General features: G+C 34.3%; 9 protein-coding genes across 9 annotated transcripts; 3 read left to right on the top strand and 6 right to left on the bottom strand. All coding sequences in view use genetic code 6, as the record gives it.

The window, feature by feature from the left end:
- Positions 1 to 112: 112 nt before the first annotated feature.
- SS50377_23075 (uncharacterized protein) lies at positions 113 to 754 on the top strand (the record flags this gene model as incomplete). Its single annotated transcript, XM_067906947.1, has 1 exon — positions 113 to 754. The coding sequence occupies one exon, from the start codon at positions 113 to 115 to the stop codon at positions 752 to 754; it is 642 nt and encodes a 213-aa protein (XP_067766215.1).
- Positions 755 to 769: 15 nt separating this feature from the next.
- Positions 770 to 1,411, bottom strand: SS50377_23074 (Proteasome subunit beta type; the record flags this gene model as incomplete). The annotated part of the gene is made up of 1 exon (XM_067906946.1): positions 770 to 1,411. The coding sequence occupies one exon, from the start codon at positions 1,409 to 1,411 to the stop codon at positions 770 to 772; it is 642 nt and encodes a 213-aa protein (XP_067766214.1).
- A 98-nt stretch (positions 1,412 to 1,509) lies between these two features.
- On the bottom strand, positions 1,510 to 1,845 carry SS50377_23073 (uncharacterized protein; the record flags this gene model as incomplete). Its single annotated transcript, XM_067906945.1, has 1 exon — positions 1,510 to 1,845. The coding sequence occupies one exon, from the start codon at positions 1,843 to 1,845 to the stop codon at positions 1,510 to 1,512; it is 336 nt and encodes a 111-aa protein (XP_067766213.1).
- A 434-nt stretch (positions 1,846 to 2,279) lies between these two features.
- SS50377_23072 (uncharacterized protein) lies at positions 2,280 to 3,701 on the bottom strand (the record flags this gene model as incomplete). The annotated part of the gene is made up of 1 exon (XM_067906944.1): positions 2,280 to 3,701. One exon carries the CDS (start codon positions 3,699 to 3,701, stop codon positions 2,280 to 2,282), a length of 1,422 nt encoding a protein of 473 aa, XP_067766212.1.
- Positions 3,702 to 3,802: 101 nt separating this feature from the next.
- SS50377_23071 (uncharacterized protein) lies at positions 3,803 to 4,216 on the top strand (the record flags this gene model as incomplete). The annotated part of the gene is made up of 1 exon (XM_067906943.1): positions 3,803 to 4,216. One exon carries the CDS (start codon positions 3,803 to 3,805, stop codon positions 4,214 to 4,216), a length of 414 nt encoding a protein of 137 aa, XP_067766211.1.
- Positions 4,217 to 4,231: 15 nt separating this feature from the next.
- Positions 4,232 to 5,746, bottom strand: SS50377_23070 (uncharacterized protein; the record flags this gene model as incomplete). Its single annotated transcript, XM_067906942.1, has 1 exon — positions 4,232 to 5,746. The coding sequence occupies one exon, from the start codon at positions 5,744 to 5,746 to the stop codon at positions 4,232 to 4,234; it is 1,515 nt and encodes a 504-aa protein (XP_067766210.1).
- A 1,407-nt stretch (positions 5,747 to 7,153) lies between these two features.
- On the bottom strand, positions 7,154 to 9,058 carry SS50377_23069 (uncharacterized protein; the record flags this gene model as incomplete). Its single annotated transcript, XM_067906941.1, has 1 exon — positions 7,154 to 9,058. The coding sequence occupies one exon, from the start codon at positions 9,056 to 9,058 to the stop codon at positions 7,154 to 7,156; it is 1,905 nt and encodes a 634-aa protein (XP_067766209.1).
- Positions 9,059 to 9,447: 389 nt separating this feature from the next.
- Positions 9,448 to 9,783, top strand: SS50377_23068 (uncharacterized protein; the record flags this gene model as incomplete). Its single annotated transcript, XM_067906940.1, has 1 exon — positions 9,448 to 9,783. One exon carries the CDS (start codon positions 9,448 to 9,450, stop codon positions 9,781 to 9,783), a length of 336 nt encoding a protein of 111 aa, XP_067766208.1.
- Positions 9,784 to 10,008: 225 nt separating this feature from the next.
- SS50377_23067 (Pyruvate-flavodoxin oxidoreductase 1) lies at positions 10,009 to 13,749 on the bottom strand (the record flags this gene model as incomplete). Its single annotated transcript, XM_067906939.1, has 1 exon — positions 10,009 to 13,749. One exon carries the CDS (start codon positions 13,747 to 13,749, stop codon positions 10,009 to 10,011), a length of 3,741 nt encoding a protein of 1,246 aa, XP_067766207.1.
- Between the last annotated feature and the right edge of the window lie 3 nt (positions 13,750 to 13,752).

Below are 13,752 nucleotides of genomic sequence, written 5' to 3'. Positions count from 1 at the left end.
AATAATATCTGATTATTAATCTTATAATAACTACTTATTACTTTACTTGCCCAGACGCGATAATTTTACCTTTGCTATTAATATATCTTTAAGTTGAAATCTATCTATAGAAATGAATTAAAAAATATTCCTCAGAAAGCCCCCATAAGTGCTCGGTCAATTCAAAAGGTCAGTTTCGCAGCAGGTTAAGAATTACTCTTCCAATAACCATCCCGTGAGCAAGCAGTGCCTATCCACGATCGAGTCGGACATCGAAATTTCTCCCTCCCAGCAGGAATTTGTGCAAATGCTCAACGTCGAAGTCAAGAACTCCTACCAGCGTAACGGATTACGTTAGTAGGATTTTCCTCTCGAACTGCGCGAGGACACGCCGGCGCAGGAAAAGCGCAGGAAGTTCCAGCAACCCAGACTACTCAAACTGATCCCTATCGTGTTCCGCGAGGCTGACACAATCAACTTCACCTGTGAAGCGATTGAGGGCCATATGTCCGTCCGAATCGACTTCTCGGCCCTGCCGCAGCCCCGGGAGATCAGCACCAAATTCGTCGAGTTTACCCGCCAGGACTGGCTCAGCATCTGCGCGATCGAGGCCCAGCAGGCGGCGGTGGCACGAGAAGGGAGTCCTGATTCTGACCGTGTGATAGCCATGCGGGCAAGCTCCCCGGAGTGCGGGAAAAATGATGTACCAGCGCTGGACTGGATTGCGGACCTGGACCGGGTAAGCTCATCAGGCTCCTCGCAGCAGGTGTAATGAGTAATTAGCGTATTTTCACTTCATCACGACACTCAGGTCTCTGTACTTGCCGATGTCCCAGTTACAGTCCACCTTCTCCTGGAACCTTTCCACTTAATCCCCGATCGTACAGATCTCGATATTCTGGCATGCGAGGCAGTCGTTCTGGTACATTATTGAAAGCGCCCTTTTCGCAATATCGATTGCCTCCGCCTTTGTCAAATTCTCTCTGTACTACTCCCTCAAAAACGGTAACGCATAGTACTTGCCGAGAGAGGTTGATGCAACGTTCAGGCTGAAAACGGTTCCAAAAACGTCGATGGTCTGCAGGAAATTCTTGCCCGTAACAATCAGCGAGTTCAGGACTGGTTTCTGTTCGTTCCTAGCCGCGTAGTGCTGCTCCTGGACCACCCTGTGGATCTGTTCGGGTGTCAAGGCGGCCCTGTCCAGGCGGCGGTTATCCCTCTCTATTTGCTGGATTATGTCGACTGTTGACCTGAAATGTGCCTCATCCCCTGAAAATGCAATTGCTGTCGTTGCGGTAGTGAAAATACGCGAAAAATTCGTAGAAAGTGACATCTTTCCGTAAGATAGTGCTTTATCCGAGGCTATAAGTGTGCCGTTGTTGTAGCGGATTGCTACAACAGAGTTTCCTGTGCAAAAAGTCTGGGTTGACATTTAGTAGAGGATGGGAGTGAATATGTAATAAAATATATAATAATGTGTAAATAATTTTCTTCATAGTAAAGATATTCATGACAGTATGATTAAAAAATTCACTTTGCCATGAGCTGGAAGGCGGTGCGAGCCGGGACAGTATTCGCGTACAACTCGCCACCGCGCGCGGTGAAGGAGAAGCTGAGGTCCATGGGCGTGCGGCCCCCCTGGATCGGCAGGGAAATGGATATGGGGATGGAGACGCTCACGCGCTACCGCCGGTCCCGGTACTCAACACAGTCCTCGTTTCGGATGGTGCTGACATGGCGGGAGCCGAGGTCGATCCGGAGGCACTACTCGCCGTTGCTGACCAGGAGGTCGTCACGCCCCTAGACGAAGGTGGCGCTGCAGCTGAAGCGGCCGTTCAGCGTGAGAGTACACACTTGGGGAATCATTACGGAAGGGGGCTGGAATATCGGGTTGTAACGGGGTATTGAGGCGGTATGTGCTCTACTTTCCACACTACAGGATCTCTACTCGGGGTGGGATTGTTGATTAAGGGCATCGGGTATACTTTCGGTCGTAGAAACGCAAGTTAGAATAGAATTGCTTATTATTTATATTAAAATGATTGATAATATAAGTGGAGTGGAATCATTGTAGACTGATGTAACAGTGATAACTTATTGAGAATAAGATACTTCGTTATTCGTATTAACATATAAGTTTACCTTATTTTATTCACGTGTTAATGAGATAGTTTTATGATGTGTTTAAAATTTATTCAGTTGCTAGTGATAATGTGTTGGCCATATAAAATTAATTGAACTAAAACCGCTTTATTGAAATATAGCGTAATAAATAACAAAATCTACTATTAAATACAAATTCACACTCTTGATCTAGCATTTGTCTCAACAATTGCAATACGCTTCATAACATCAGGTGTTTCTAATATGGAAAGTATGTCCGAGACATCTTTCTATAGAAATTTCATTCGTTAATACTCTTAAGAATTTATTTCATCATTCCATATAAAATATCCTTATAGCGCTTTTTATGCTATTTTGGCTTCTACTACAGATTCATAATCCTTATCAAATGATAAAAATAAAAAAGCTAAGGTAACTGAAGCCGAACAATAATAGCTACTTGCTGTACCTACATAGAGTGATGATATTGCTTTTGCATCTTAAAGAAGTAGCCTAGGCTCACCTATTTCACAAAAATCATACAATAGTTGAGTATTAGTATTAATAGCACGCCGTATCATAGTATCCCAAACATCAACACTAAACTAAACGATATTAAGGACTTTTTTTACAATAGCATTTTATTCGCTATATCTAATTTTAGGATTATGTGGAGAATGGAATGGTTTCTAACCAATAAGCATACTTTTACCCAATTCCAGATATCCCAGAGTAGTTTTAAGAGCTGTAGGTCCATATGCAAGCGACAAAAAATATATGGAGGCTCCAAAAAAATCAATACTTTCTTCACTCTCTCCAAGGCTTTAGAAAAATGCCCCAAAAAGATGATAAAGTCTACCCTATACCGCTACAATTTCATTGTTCATCTTTTCAATTACCTTAATCGGAATTTGGACGAACGGAAATTTAATACGGTTTTCACCTAAATTTTTTGGTTCTTCTTTGAATACTAATCTCTTATCAATTTATCCAGAAACTCGTTATAATTCATCATTAATAATATCCATAATCTAAACATTTAACACTTACAAATGCCTGTTTACATATTCATATTTTTTGAGCCCTAAATGACATTTTGCCATTAAAAGCCCTGCAGAAATGAACTCTAACGATCTCTTTCCAAATATTTTTTCACTTAGACCAACTACCCTTAAACTAGGGGCTACAGCCATAATCCAGTTTCTATCAGCCACATATCCACTACACCGCTCCAAACAAATTCTTCGAATCTCCATAAGCAATCCTCTTTCAATTTTCATTTCTGAACTGTTTGTAAGAAGTGCTTCAATTTCATTCCCATGCTTATTTTCATAAGCAATAAACCATAGCTCCGTAAGCTTGGAACATATATGAGAATGCACTGGTTCATCATCTAGAAGAAAATGCTCATGTGAACACCATTTAGAATGGCAAGAAATACATGCTAAAATTGCTGGATTTGAACAAATATCACAAGTTTATGAATATGATGATGAGAGGGGATTGAGTGGTCTTAAAAGATGAAAATTTGTTCTAATATTTTATTATTCAAGAATTGTTCTCCATTAAATCTCGTTTTCTGTAGTTTCATTTGCGAAAAGGCGACTATTTGAATTCATTTTTATAATGAGATCATAATATAAATATTATATATAAAATATAAATATAAATATTCATAGTATTATACATATTAAAAATTAATATTAGAATAAAGTGGAAAATGTCGGTAGCAAGTGTTTTAAAAGAATACGTGTTAATGCATATGAAATGCACAGACAAAATTCCTTCAACCGATGTTGAAGTTTATAATGAGTATAAACTTTTATCCGCTAAAATTAAATCACAATTTATAGCTTTTGGATAAAAAGAGCTTAAAATTTAGTAAAAAATAATGCACCAGAAGTTTAAAGCACACGAAAGAATATTCTAAGAAGATATTTAGTAAATAGACAAAGATACTATGTTAGATATAATTAAAACAGCAAAATAAAGTAAACCAGACTTAAATGACTTTTAAATATTTTAAGAAGTGTGGGATAATCATGCTAAAAAGTAAGGGCTGAATATTGATGAAATTAAAAAATATGTATCATACTGTTTGAAGTAAATATAAAAGCATTAAACTAAATAGTGATATTAATTAAATTATTCATAAGAATTTTAGATCAAGATCAATCTTACTTTCCTCTCCAATTATGCTTTCATTATAATATTTTGAAATTTCAAGTTTACCTGATTCATCAGTAACCTCTAAATTTTTTGTGTTGGGTATTTGTTATTTTTATGCAATAATTTCACTAAGTAATGAATCGTCAGCAAATGATGTCAATCCGAGTATAACAGTACTATCTTCTGTTATTTTTTATTATGGCTCAACTTTTGTAATATTTACATTTGATATATTAGCAATAGAAGATTTAAATAGCTATTGAACTTAAACTTAAGGTTAAATCTATGCTTTTTATAACATCTCAAATGAGTCAAGTTTTTAATCTGTCGTTTTAATTCCTCCGATACTAATTACTTATTCTAATGTTATATTTCCATAAAAAAACTAATTTGGCATTTAATTTTTATACGAAGAAATTATATCATTAAATTTCAATTTTAAAAATTAATTCTAATTTATCATGTTAACAATCATATTTGTTGCCATATAAAATGGTGGAACGTAGTTTCCAAACATAATTTAGCTAGAATTTATTAAAAATTGTAGCTAGCTTCTTATAATATGATAATTTATTTCTTATATTTTTAATGGCATTTTTAAAGAGTATAAAGAATTTTAACTATAGATTGCATAGTTAATAACCTCCTTCAACTAGATAATAAGTTTCTAGCAAATTTATTCGAAATCAAATGATCCTTACCTAATAAGTTTTTTAGATAAAGAAATAATTTATGGAGAATAAATATGTTCTAAAATTCGTGGAGTATCTACTGTATTAATATTTGCGCTAAGAGTCTATAAAAGCTCTGGAATACGTTATTGATAATTTTAAAATGCATTTAACTACGTAAACTTTGTAACTACCTATAGAGTCTATACGATATTGTCAAACTAAGAAAAATTAGGAGTGATTTCGAGAAAAGTAACTGCTAATTTTTGTTATGCAACTGGAGATAATATAGAAAATATTGTATCTAATAGTTTATTGAAAGAAGATGAGTAATTAACTACTTCGCCTACTTTCAGAATATTCGTAATCTAGGAAAAATTGCACTAAAATGTTCCTTAGATTAAATAAACTAAACTTTCTAAAATATAATTGACAAAAATTTCATAACTATCAACTTCCATACCAAATATCGCAAACAACTACTAAACTAAAAATTTTTTCTCGATTTTATCACTTTCAGTTTATATTTTAAATGTACAATGATTTATACCTTTAAATAAAAGAGTTTGTATTGAACTAGGATCAAATATACTTAACCACTGTCTGTTTTTGTAGCCATTTTTAAAAATTTATAACTAAATTGAATTTTTTCCAGATAAACCTAGCAATAATAAAGGTGCCGATTAAAACACCTCTAATAATAATATATTATTTTTAATAAGTTAATCCAAGACAAGCTACGTTAATTATGTTGTTGAAGGTAATGGCATATTACTATAAATCGCTTCATTAAGAAGTTATAGCTATTTAATAATTCCATTCATTAAAAGAAATGAAAAAATTAATTTATAATAATTAAGAATATAATAGATTATATTTGTTTTCTCAACATCTCGAATTAATTGATGTTAAACTTTGTCAGTAATAGTGATTAAATAACTATTACTACATAGTTATACTATATAGTAATTATAAAATATAAATTATGAAGACTAATACGAAGTCATTTTTGCAAATTTCTATCACTATTAGAATATACATAAAAGTGAATAAATATATTAATATTATTATCTATAATATACTTAAAGAATTAGGTAAAGTTTGCTCATTTATATTTTATATATAACTTAATATTTGTTTAGAGGAATAATAAATTCTTGAACAAATAAAAAAATTAGTTGTTTAATATTTTAGATTATCAGATATTCATAAAATTCTTAGTCAAATAGCTTGTAAATCATATGAACAACACAACAAGCAAGGAAAATGTGTTAATATATGTGGAACTATTCCAGCACAATATTACGATGTTTCAACGCATAAATGTATGCTTTGTCCATTATTTCCAATTGGAAATTATGTAACAGTAAATAATGAATGTGTATGCACTATAGGTTCTGAAATATTGTAAAAGGTACCCTTGAAGTGTGCAACATGTTAAAAAAATATGGTTCAGGCAATTACAGGATTTAATAAGTGTACACTGTGCTCAAATTTCGATGTAGCTATAAGTAATCATAGTAAATGTGTAAATAAATGCTCCCGTGATGGACTATTATAGAATAATTTTTTAAAAGAAGATAATACATGTGAGTATTGTAGTAGAAATATGATAGTAAATAATAACAAGTGTTAATGCATTACGGGTTTTACACCAGATAAAATTGGATGCAAAAAAGATCAAAGATCAACTCATATAAATAATTCGAGAAAAACTATAGCATTATGGATGCTAGGAATTATTATTAGTGTTTAAATATTAATTTTATCTTATTTTGTAACTGTGAAATTAGTATAAATGAGAAAGGTGAAGCTTTAAAAACTTTCGAATGAATGATTTCATTTACATATTTAATGGTTCTATATTCTTATTATAGGACGACTTACTGGATATTATGGTTACAAGTATTAAATATTATAGCATTATTATATTTAATAAATTGTAATTTCATTTCTAGTGATTGCATGAAATAATAAAAATTATTTAACCAGGAACTATACATAAATTAATACATTATATTTGTAATTAAAGGTTAATATTAAGTTCTATATAGGTTAAAATTTTACTGATTAATAGTGATTAGCCCTTTCGATTAAGCAAGTGAATCTACCTAATTATTAATAATAAAAAACTCATATCATAATAAATTTACTATTAATGCCGATAATTCTCAATATTAGTTATATTTATTTTAAATAAATTATTCCTAATCCATTACATTGTGCTTCATTCAATTTATTCTTGTGGTATTAACTACGCCAACATCTAGATTTTTTGCTACTGTAAATGTAGTGCAATTAATACTATTGGCACCTAAAGATAAACCATTTATATTAGATTCGATAATTTTATTTCCATTAATGCTTAACCCTCCAGCTTAACCTGTAATTAGCGCACTTTAAGATATTAAATTTTATATATCAAGTCTACTCTCAGCAGCATTGATAATTTAAGTGTTCAATGATTAAATTGTTGATGTTGTGCCTTTAAAATCAATTATTTACAAGTTTTAAATAGTATTTTAACCGGTTTATAAAATTCCTTCTATATTTAAATCTCCAGAAATTCTACCAGTTGAATTAAATTTAAGGAGCTAAGGAAGATTTACAATTGAGTTAGATACTGAAAGGGATTACTAAACTGTAAGGTTTGTTGTCTTAATTTAGCTCAAAATAGAATTTCCAGTAACTTTTAAAGTATCTACTGTTAACTATTAGGAAGTAAGAGATTTAGTTGTCAATTCAGTTATTTTACCGATTTTTGTGGTTAATGAATTTACTTTTAAAGGTGATGAAAATATTCCAGATTATGTAAACTAAGTAAAATTTAAGGATGAAGCAGTAAGGTCTACAATTTTTGCATCTACAAGGCTAATAAGCCCATTAAAATTAGGTGTTTGCCCAAAAATAACATTTGTATTAGGCTAGAAAGTAATAGATTAAGTAGAAACTGAGTTTCCGTCAAATTATGTCTAATTTGTAACTGTAACATTATCTACTGTTAGTTAGTTAACGGTTACTAAATCGCTAGATACACCTTTTATGACCAAAGGACTTTAATTTTAGAGTAGATCAGTTTATAATAATTCTGTTATAATATTTTATGTATAAATTTCATAAATTTAATCTAGGCTCTTCTAAGTTGCTATGAAAGTCGAATATGTTGCATTATTAAGATTCATGGCTATTGCAGCATTATTTCTCACTATAAGATTATCTGTGATAAATACTTCAGGGTCTGGTAAACGTAAAAATATTAAGACTAGAAGTAAGACAACATTAGTTATTATTATTAGCAAAATAGGTATAAAGCACATAATAGATAGTAATGAAAAGTGACTAGTAAGTGAACATCCACATCCACAAAATTCACAATACTTATAGTGATGAGATGGCGCACTATCATAATTAAAACAGCACAGTTTTTTAGATAATGGATTAATTTAAAAATCCTTAGGAAACTTTCGTTATACGTCATAAATTGTTTTTTATAGGACTTCTTTTTAGGGGATTGTATAATTTATGCTTGAATTAATTGCAGATTCATTGTTATTCATGTAAATACGTGGCTTTGGTTGTATTTTGCTAAATTCTATTGTTCTTTCACTATTACCAACATGATTTACATAAATTGCCAACACAACTCTTCCGATTTAATCAAAGATTGGTCCTTACTATTTTTCAATATATAATTCAAAATCAGATTCTCTTAACAAATTTTCTTAATCTCCATCATTTAATAAAACTTTGTCTTTAAATAATCTTATACAATAATATTTTTATTCCTTAAACGTGACAAGGCTGGTAAGATTCTTAGTGTATACGCTGTTGCTGTTCTGATAGACAGTTCCTTCAATCATTGGTGGAATAATGATTTCTAAATTATTTCCACATAAGCATACTCTGTGCTCAGAAACTACTGAATATGGGCCGTGGAATCCGCATTTTTTACATTATGCTAAAGAACTGCACACTTAACTTTAAATATCTAAAGGTAAACAATTTAAAAGATGAACTAATGACTATTTTGCTGATAATTATGATGGAATCTTTGGTATTTAAAGAGTAGATGGCAGTTAAATCGGTAATTATGAAAGTGCGTATTGAAAAGCAAGTTTTGTAGAACTGGATGACATTTGGAATTTTAATAAAATATGTATTATTACATATATAATAATTACGATTAGTATGAGCTTAAGTTTTAAGTCTTTGTTTAGATAACAATTCATTTATAATTTAATAATTAAATATCAATATATAAAAGAATAATGGTATATTACTATTAGCAATAAGTGAAGCTTTCACATCTGTAAGAAAATCTTAATTTAAAATTATATCCATCTATATATTATTAAAGCTTACTGAGTATTTAACCTGTATTCTAACTTGCGTTTCTACGACCGAAAGTATACCCGATGCCCTTAATCAACAATCCCACCCCGAGTAGAGATCCTGTAGTGTGGAAAGTAGAGCACATACCGCCTCAATACCCCGTTACAACCCGATATTCCAGCCCCCTTCCGTAATGATTCCCCAAGTGTGTACTCTCACGCTGAACGGCCGCTTCAGCTGCAGCGCCACCTTCGTCTAGGGGCGTGACGACCTCCTGGTCAGCAACGGCGAGTAGTGCCTCCGGATCGACCTCGGCTCCCGCCATGTCAGCACCATCCGAAACGAGGACTGTGTTGAGTACCGGGACCGGCGGTAGCGCGTGAGCGTCTCCATCCCCATATCCATTTCCCTGCCGATCCAGGGGGGCCGCACGCCCATGGACCTCAGCTTCTCCTTCACCGCGCGCGGTGGCGAGCTGTACGCGAATACTGTCCCGGCTCGCACCGCCTTCCAGCTCATGGCAAAGTGAATTATGTCAATTTGTCATAATTCTATTATTTCATTTCAACTTATAATTGTCCTTTAACCTAAATATTATCATATTTATTATACAAATACCTATAAATCTTAATAAACTTACGATCAAGTACACCAAATATCTCTATTATTCATTATTATATCTTATTTTATCTAATTCCAAAAAACTCTAATTATACTAAACATTGCGATTCGCCCGAAATTGAAAATTAGCCCATCACATCACCTTCAACGCCTCCATTCTCTCTTGAACTTCTGCGACGTTCGATTCGAGCTGCCCCTTGAGCATCTCGAACCTAGCGTTGTTCCTGCTCTTCAGGCTCATGAACCTCTGCTCGTTGCAGATAAATTCATCCACTCCGATCTTCTTCTTTCCGTCAATTTTGAGCCTCTGGCCCTTTTCCGCTCCACCGTTCCACCTGAAAAGCGGCCAGACGCCGCTCTCCACCGCCAGTTTCTGCTGCACCTCCACGTTCTGCAGGCCGCCATCGATCAGGTGGCTGATGCAGGGGCTGTAGCATAGCACAATGCTGGGCCCGTTGAACGCCTCGGCCTCCCTGAGCGCGCTGATCGTCTGCTGCCTGTTGAAGCCGAACGAGACCTGTGCCACGTAGATGTGCTTCCCGTACGCGGAAATCATCATGAGCCCGAGCTGCTTCTCGGGCGCGCTGACGCCGTTGTACGCGTTTTTGGTCACCTGTCCCAGGAACGAATTCTTCGATAGCTGGCCGCCCGTGTTCGCGAAGACCTGGTTGCAGAAAACGAGCAGATTCACGTTATCGCCCTTGGCCAGAATGTGGTCCACGCCGTTGAAGTCGATGTCGAACACCGCGCCATCGCCGGCGTAAAACCAGTTATTGTGGGCCGAAAGGAGCAGATTATTGAGCTTCACGTAGGTCAAAAATGTGCTTTCCGTCAACTTTACCTTTTTCTGCAGCAGCTGGCTGAGTTCGGCCTCTTCCTTGGGCGAAAGTTTGATCTGCTCATCAGTTAGCGAACCTGGGAAAATCATGTCGTTCTTGTCACCAATGTGGAAATTATCGATTTTGAGAGCTTTACGAAGCTCAGTAGCGTGCTTGTAGGACTGTGATGGGTCATCAAAATGCTCGAGCACTCCTCTGGTAATTTCCTATACGTTTTTATCCCACGTGATATTCTCGATGTTGTCAACCAAGAATTGCTTGATTTGAGATCTGACATTATTTCTACCAATAACAGATCCCCAATGGAAGACAGAACCATCTTCAAAGAGGCTGGAAATTGACGAAATACCTCTGCCATGTCTATCAATTGTATTTGGTCTCATCATACTATATTGCCCCCAAACAAGCGAGCAACCGACGCCAACAGATACTTACATAGCTTCACCAGATATTTAGGTTAATATTTTTAACATAGTAGATTCTGGGCAACCAGGGCAGGACCCAGCATATTCAATATAGTGATTCTTAGTCATTAGATCTTTTAATGGAGCCTTCTTACCATCGACATTTTCGGTATTTTTGTAAAGATTTGATCTAGCCCATTCAAATTATTACTATTTCTTCAACTCTTCCTACACGTCAGACATTTCTAAACATTACTTAGGACATGCTTTAACGCAGACGTTACATCCTCTACAATCAGCAGCAGATACCTAGATACTATATCTTGCACCATTACCATACTCATGCTTTCCTTTCAGTTCAATAGATTAAAATCCTTCTGGGGGACTATCATTCTCTGTTAAAATAAATGGTCTAATAGATGAATGAGAGCAGGCACTTGCGCATATAGAACATTATATGCAATTTTATGAATTCCATTTAGGAACCTTTACAGCAGATGTCTATTTTTCATAAGCACCATAACCTGGTGGGAAGAAGCCGCCATTATATTCGTGCATAGTTTTAGTAGTAATGTGATCAAACTCTCTTCTAAAAGAAGGATCTAACACAGTTGTCATGAACTTATCGTAATCTGGGCAATAATCATTGATTTTTTCATTACCAGATATACTAATATTAGAGTTAAGCCATTCTTTTACATCATAGTTGACATAACATTAATCTATAAGTTTGACTGTAGCATCTATTGCGTTGATATTATTATCGATAACTTTTTATCCAGCTTTAACATAAGTTTTTCTAGCTGCATCTTTCATAGCCTCGACAGCATCCTCAAATTTAATAAGCTGAGTCATACCAAATTTGAAATAAAATAGCAAAAGTATATTATTAGTTCTTCCTGGTATTCCACAGTCTATAGAAACTTTATTAGCATTTACCATATACAGTTTGCCATTTTTCTCAGCAATATCATGTTTAAGTTATGCAGGAAGTTTATTAGCATATTCAAGTAAATCACCTTTATTATCCACATTTAGAACAACAACACCGTTAGGTTTTAATTATTACATCATTGTTTTATATCTATTAAGATATGTTTCACAGTGACAACCAATATATTAAGCAGCTTAAATATCATATTAAGCATTATGAAGAGACTTTTAAATTTCTTTGTCGTCACCTTTATAAAGTCTTATATGTGACATAGTTAATCCACCTGACTTTTTACCATCAAATTAAAATTAACATTGAACTTAAACATTATCAGCTGTATTCTTTAAAATTTAAACTGCATTTCTTGCTGCACCGATAGTACCATCAGAGCCAATACCATATAACAATGTTTAGGACACAAGATCTGATAGCATTTTTAATTCAAAGTTAGCAGAATTGGGAGAGTCTGTTATAGATAAATTTGTTAGGTTATCTTTTATACCTACAGTGAACTATTTAGGCATTGTACCATAATTTTTCGATCCAAATATCTCAGAAAGAGACAAAATATCTTTTGGCATTAACTCTTTTCCCAAATAACCGTACCTTCCACCAGTTACCACTTCAATACTTTTGATTCTATTCATCTGTATCATAGCCGCGCATACTTCTCTATAGATGGTTCCACCAGTTTGAACAAGCTCACCTGCTCTGTCAAGTGCAACAATGACTTTTGTGCTCTTAGGAATAGCATCAGAAAACATTTTTACATCAAAAGGTCTAAAAACACGGATTTTAACAACACCACATTTTACACCACTTTTGTTCAATTCTGTAACAGCATTTATGGCAGTACCAGTAGAGCTACCCATGAGAACATATACTGTCTCAGGGTTGGCATCACCATAATATTCATAACAATGGTAACTTCTACCAGTAAGTTATTTAAGAAGGGTAAAGTACTTTTCAAACTTTTAACAAACCTTATTAATATCATGTTTCTAGCTTTCAAGCAATTACATAGCTACTTCACCTCCAAGACCAACATTTTATGCATAAGGTCTATCAGTACTAGCTACAGATTTATTCTTCCAATCCATTAATGATTAATAGTCTATGAATTGGCTTAATTGGTCATCCGTCATTATTTCAAGACTTTCTAGTTAGTGAGAAACTCTGTAACCCTCAAAACTATGAGCAACAGCTCTTCTGGCACTGATGCTAGCTGCGTGAGCACAAACTGCCATATCATATGCTTCTTAGACGTTTGCACTTTAAACAACAGATAAATTAGTACCTTCAATGGCATAAATATCTGTATGATCAGTGGCCAGACTTGTTGTTGTTTATCCTACACTACGATTAGCAATATGAACGACAAATGGAGCCTTTTCGCCACCAATTTTGTATAGGTTAGAAATCATCAAAAGCAAGCCTTATGAACTAGAAAATGTAGCAGTTAATGCACCAGTAACAAGCGCACCGTGACAGGTTCCTATAGCACCTAGTTCTGATTATGCTTGTTTCACAACAATGTCCTCACCGAGTAAATTTTTCTTACCCTAAGCAGCATACTACTCAACCAATTCTGCCATAGTGGAACTAGGAGTAATTGGGAACGTACATGAAAAGTTGATAAACTTATGACACGCCATAGCAACTGCAGTATTTCCATCTAAGCAAACCTAGTTGGTCATTTT

Source organism: Spironucleus salmonicida, chromosome 3, assembly GCF_000497125.1.
Source record: "Spironucleus salmonicida strain ATCC 50377 chromosome 3, whole genome shotgun sequence".
NCBI classification, from domain to species: domain Eukaryota; phylum Fornicata; order Diplomonadida; family Hexamitidae; genus Spironucleus; species Spironucleus salmonicida.
This window is presented reverse-complemented; position numbering and strand designations above follow the sequence as displayed.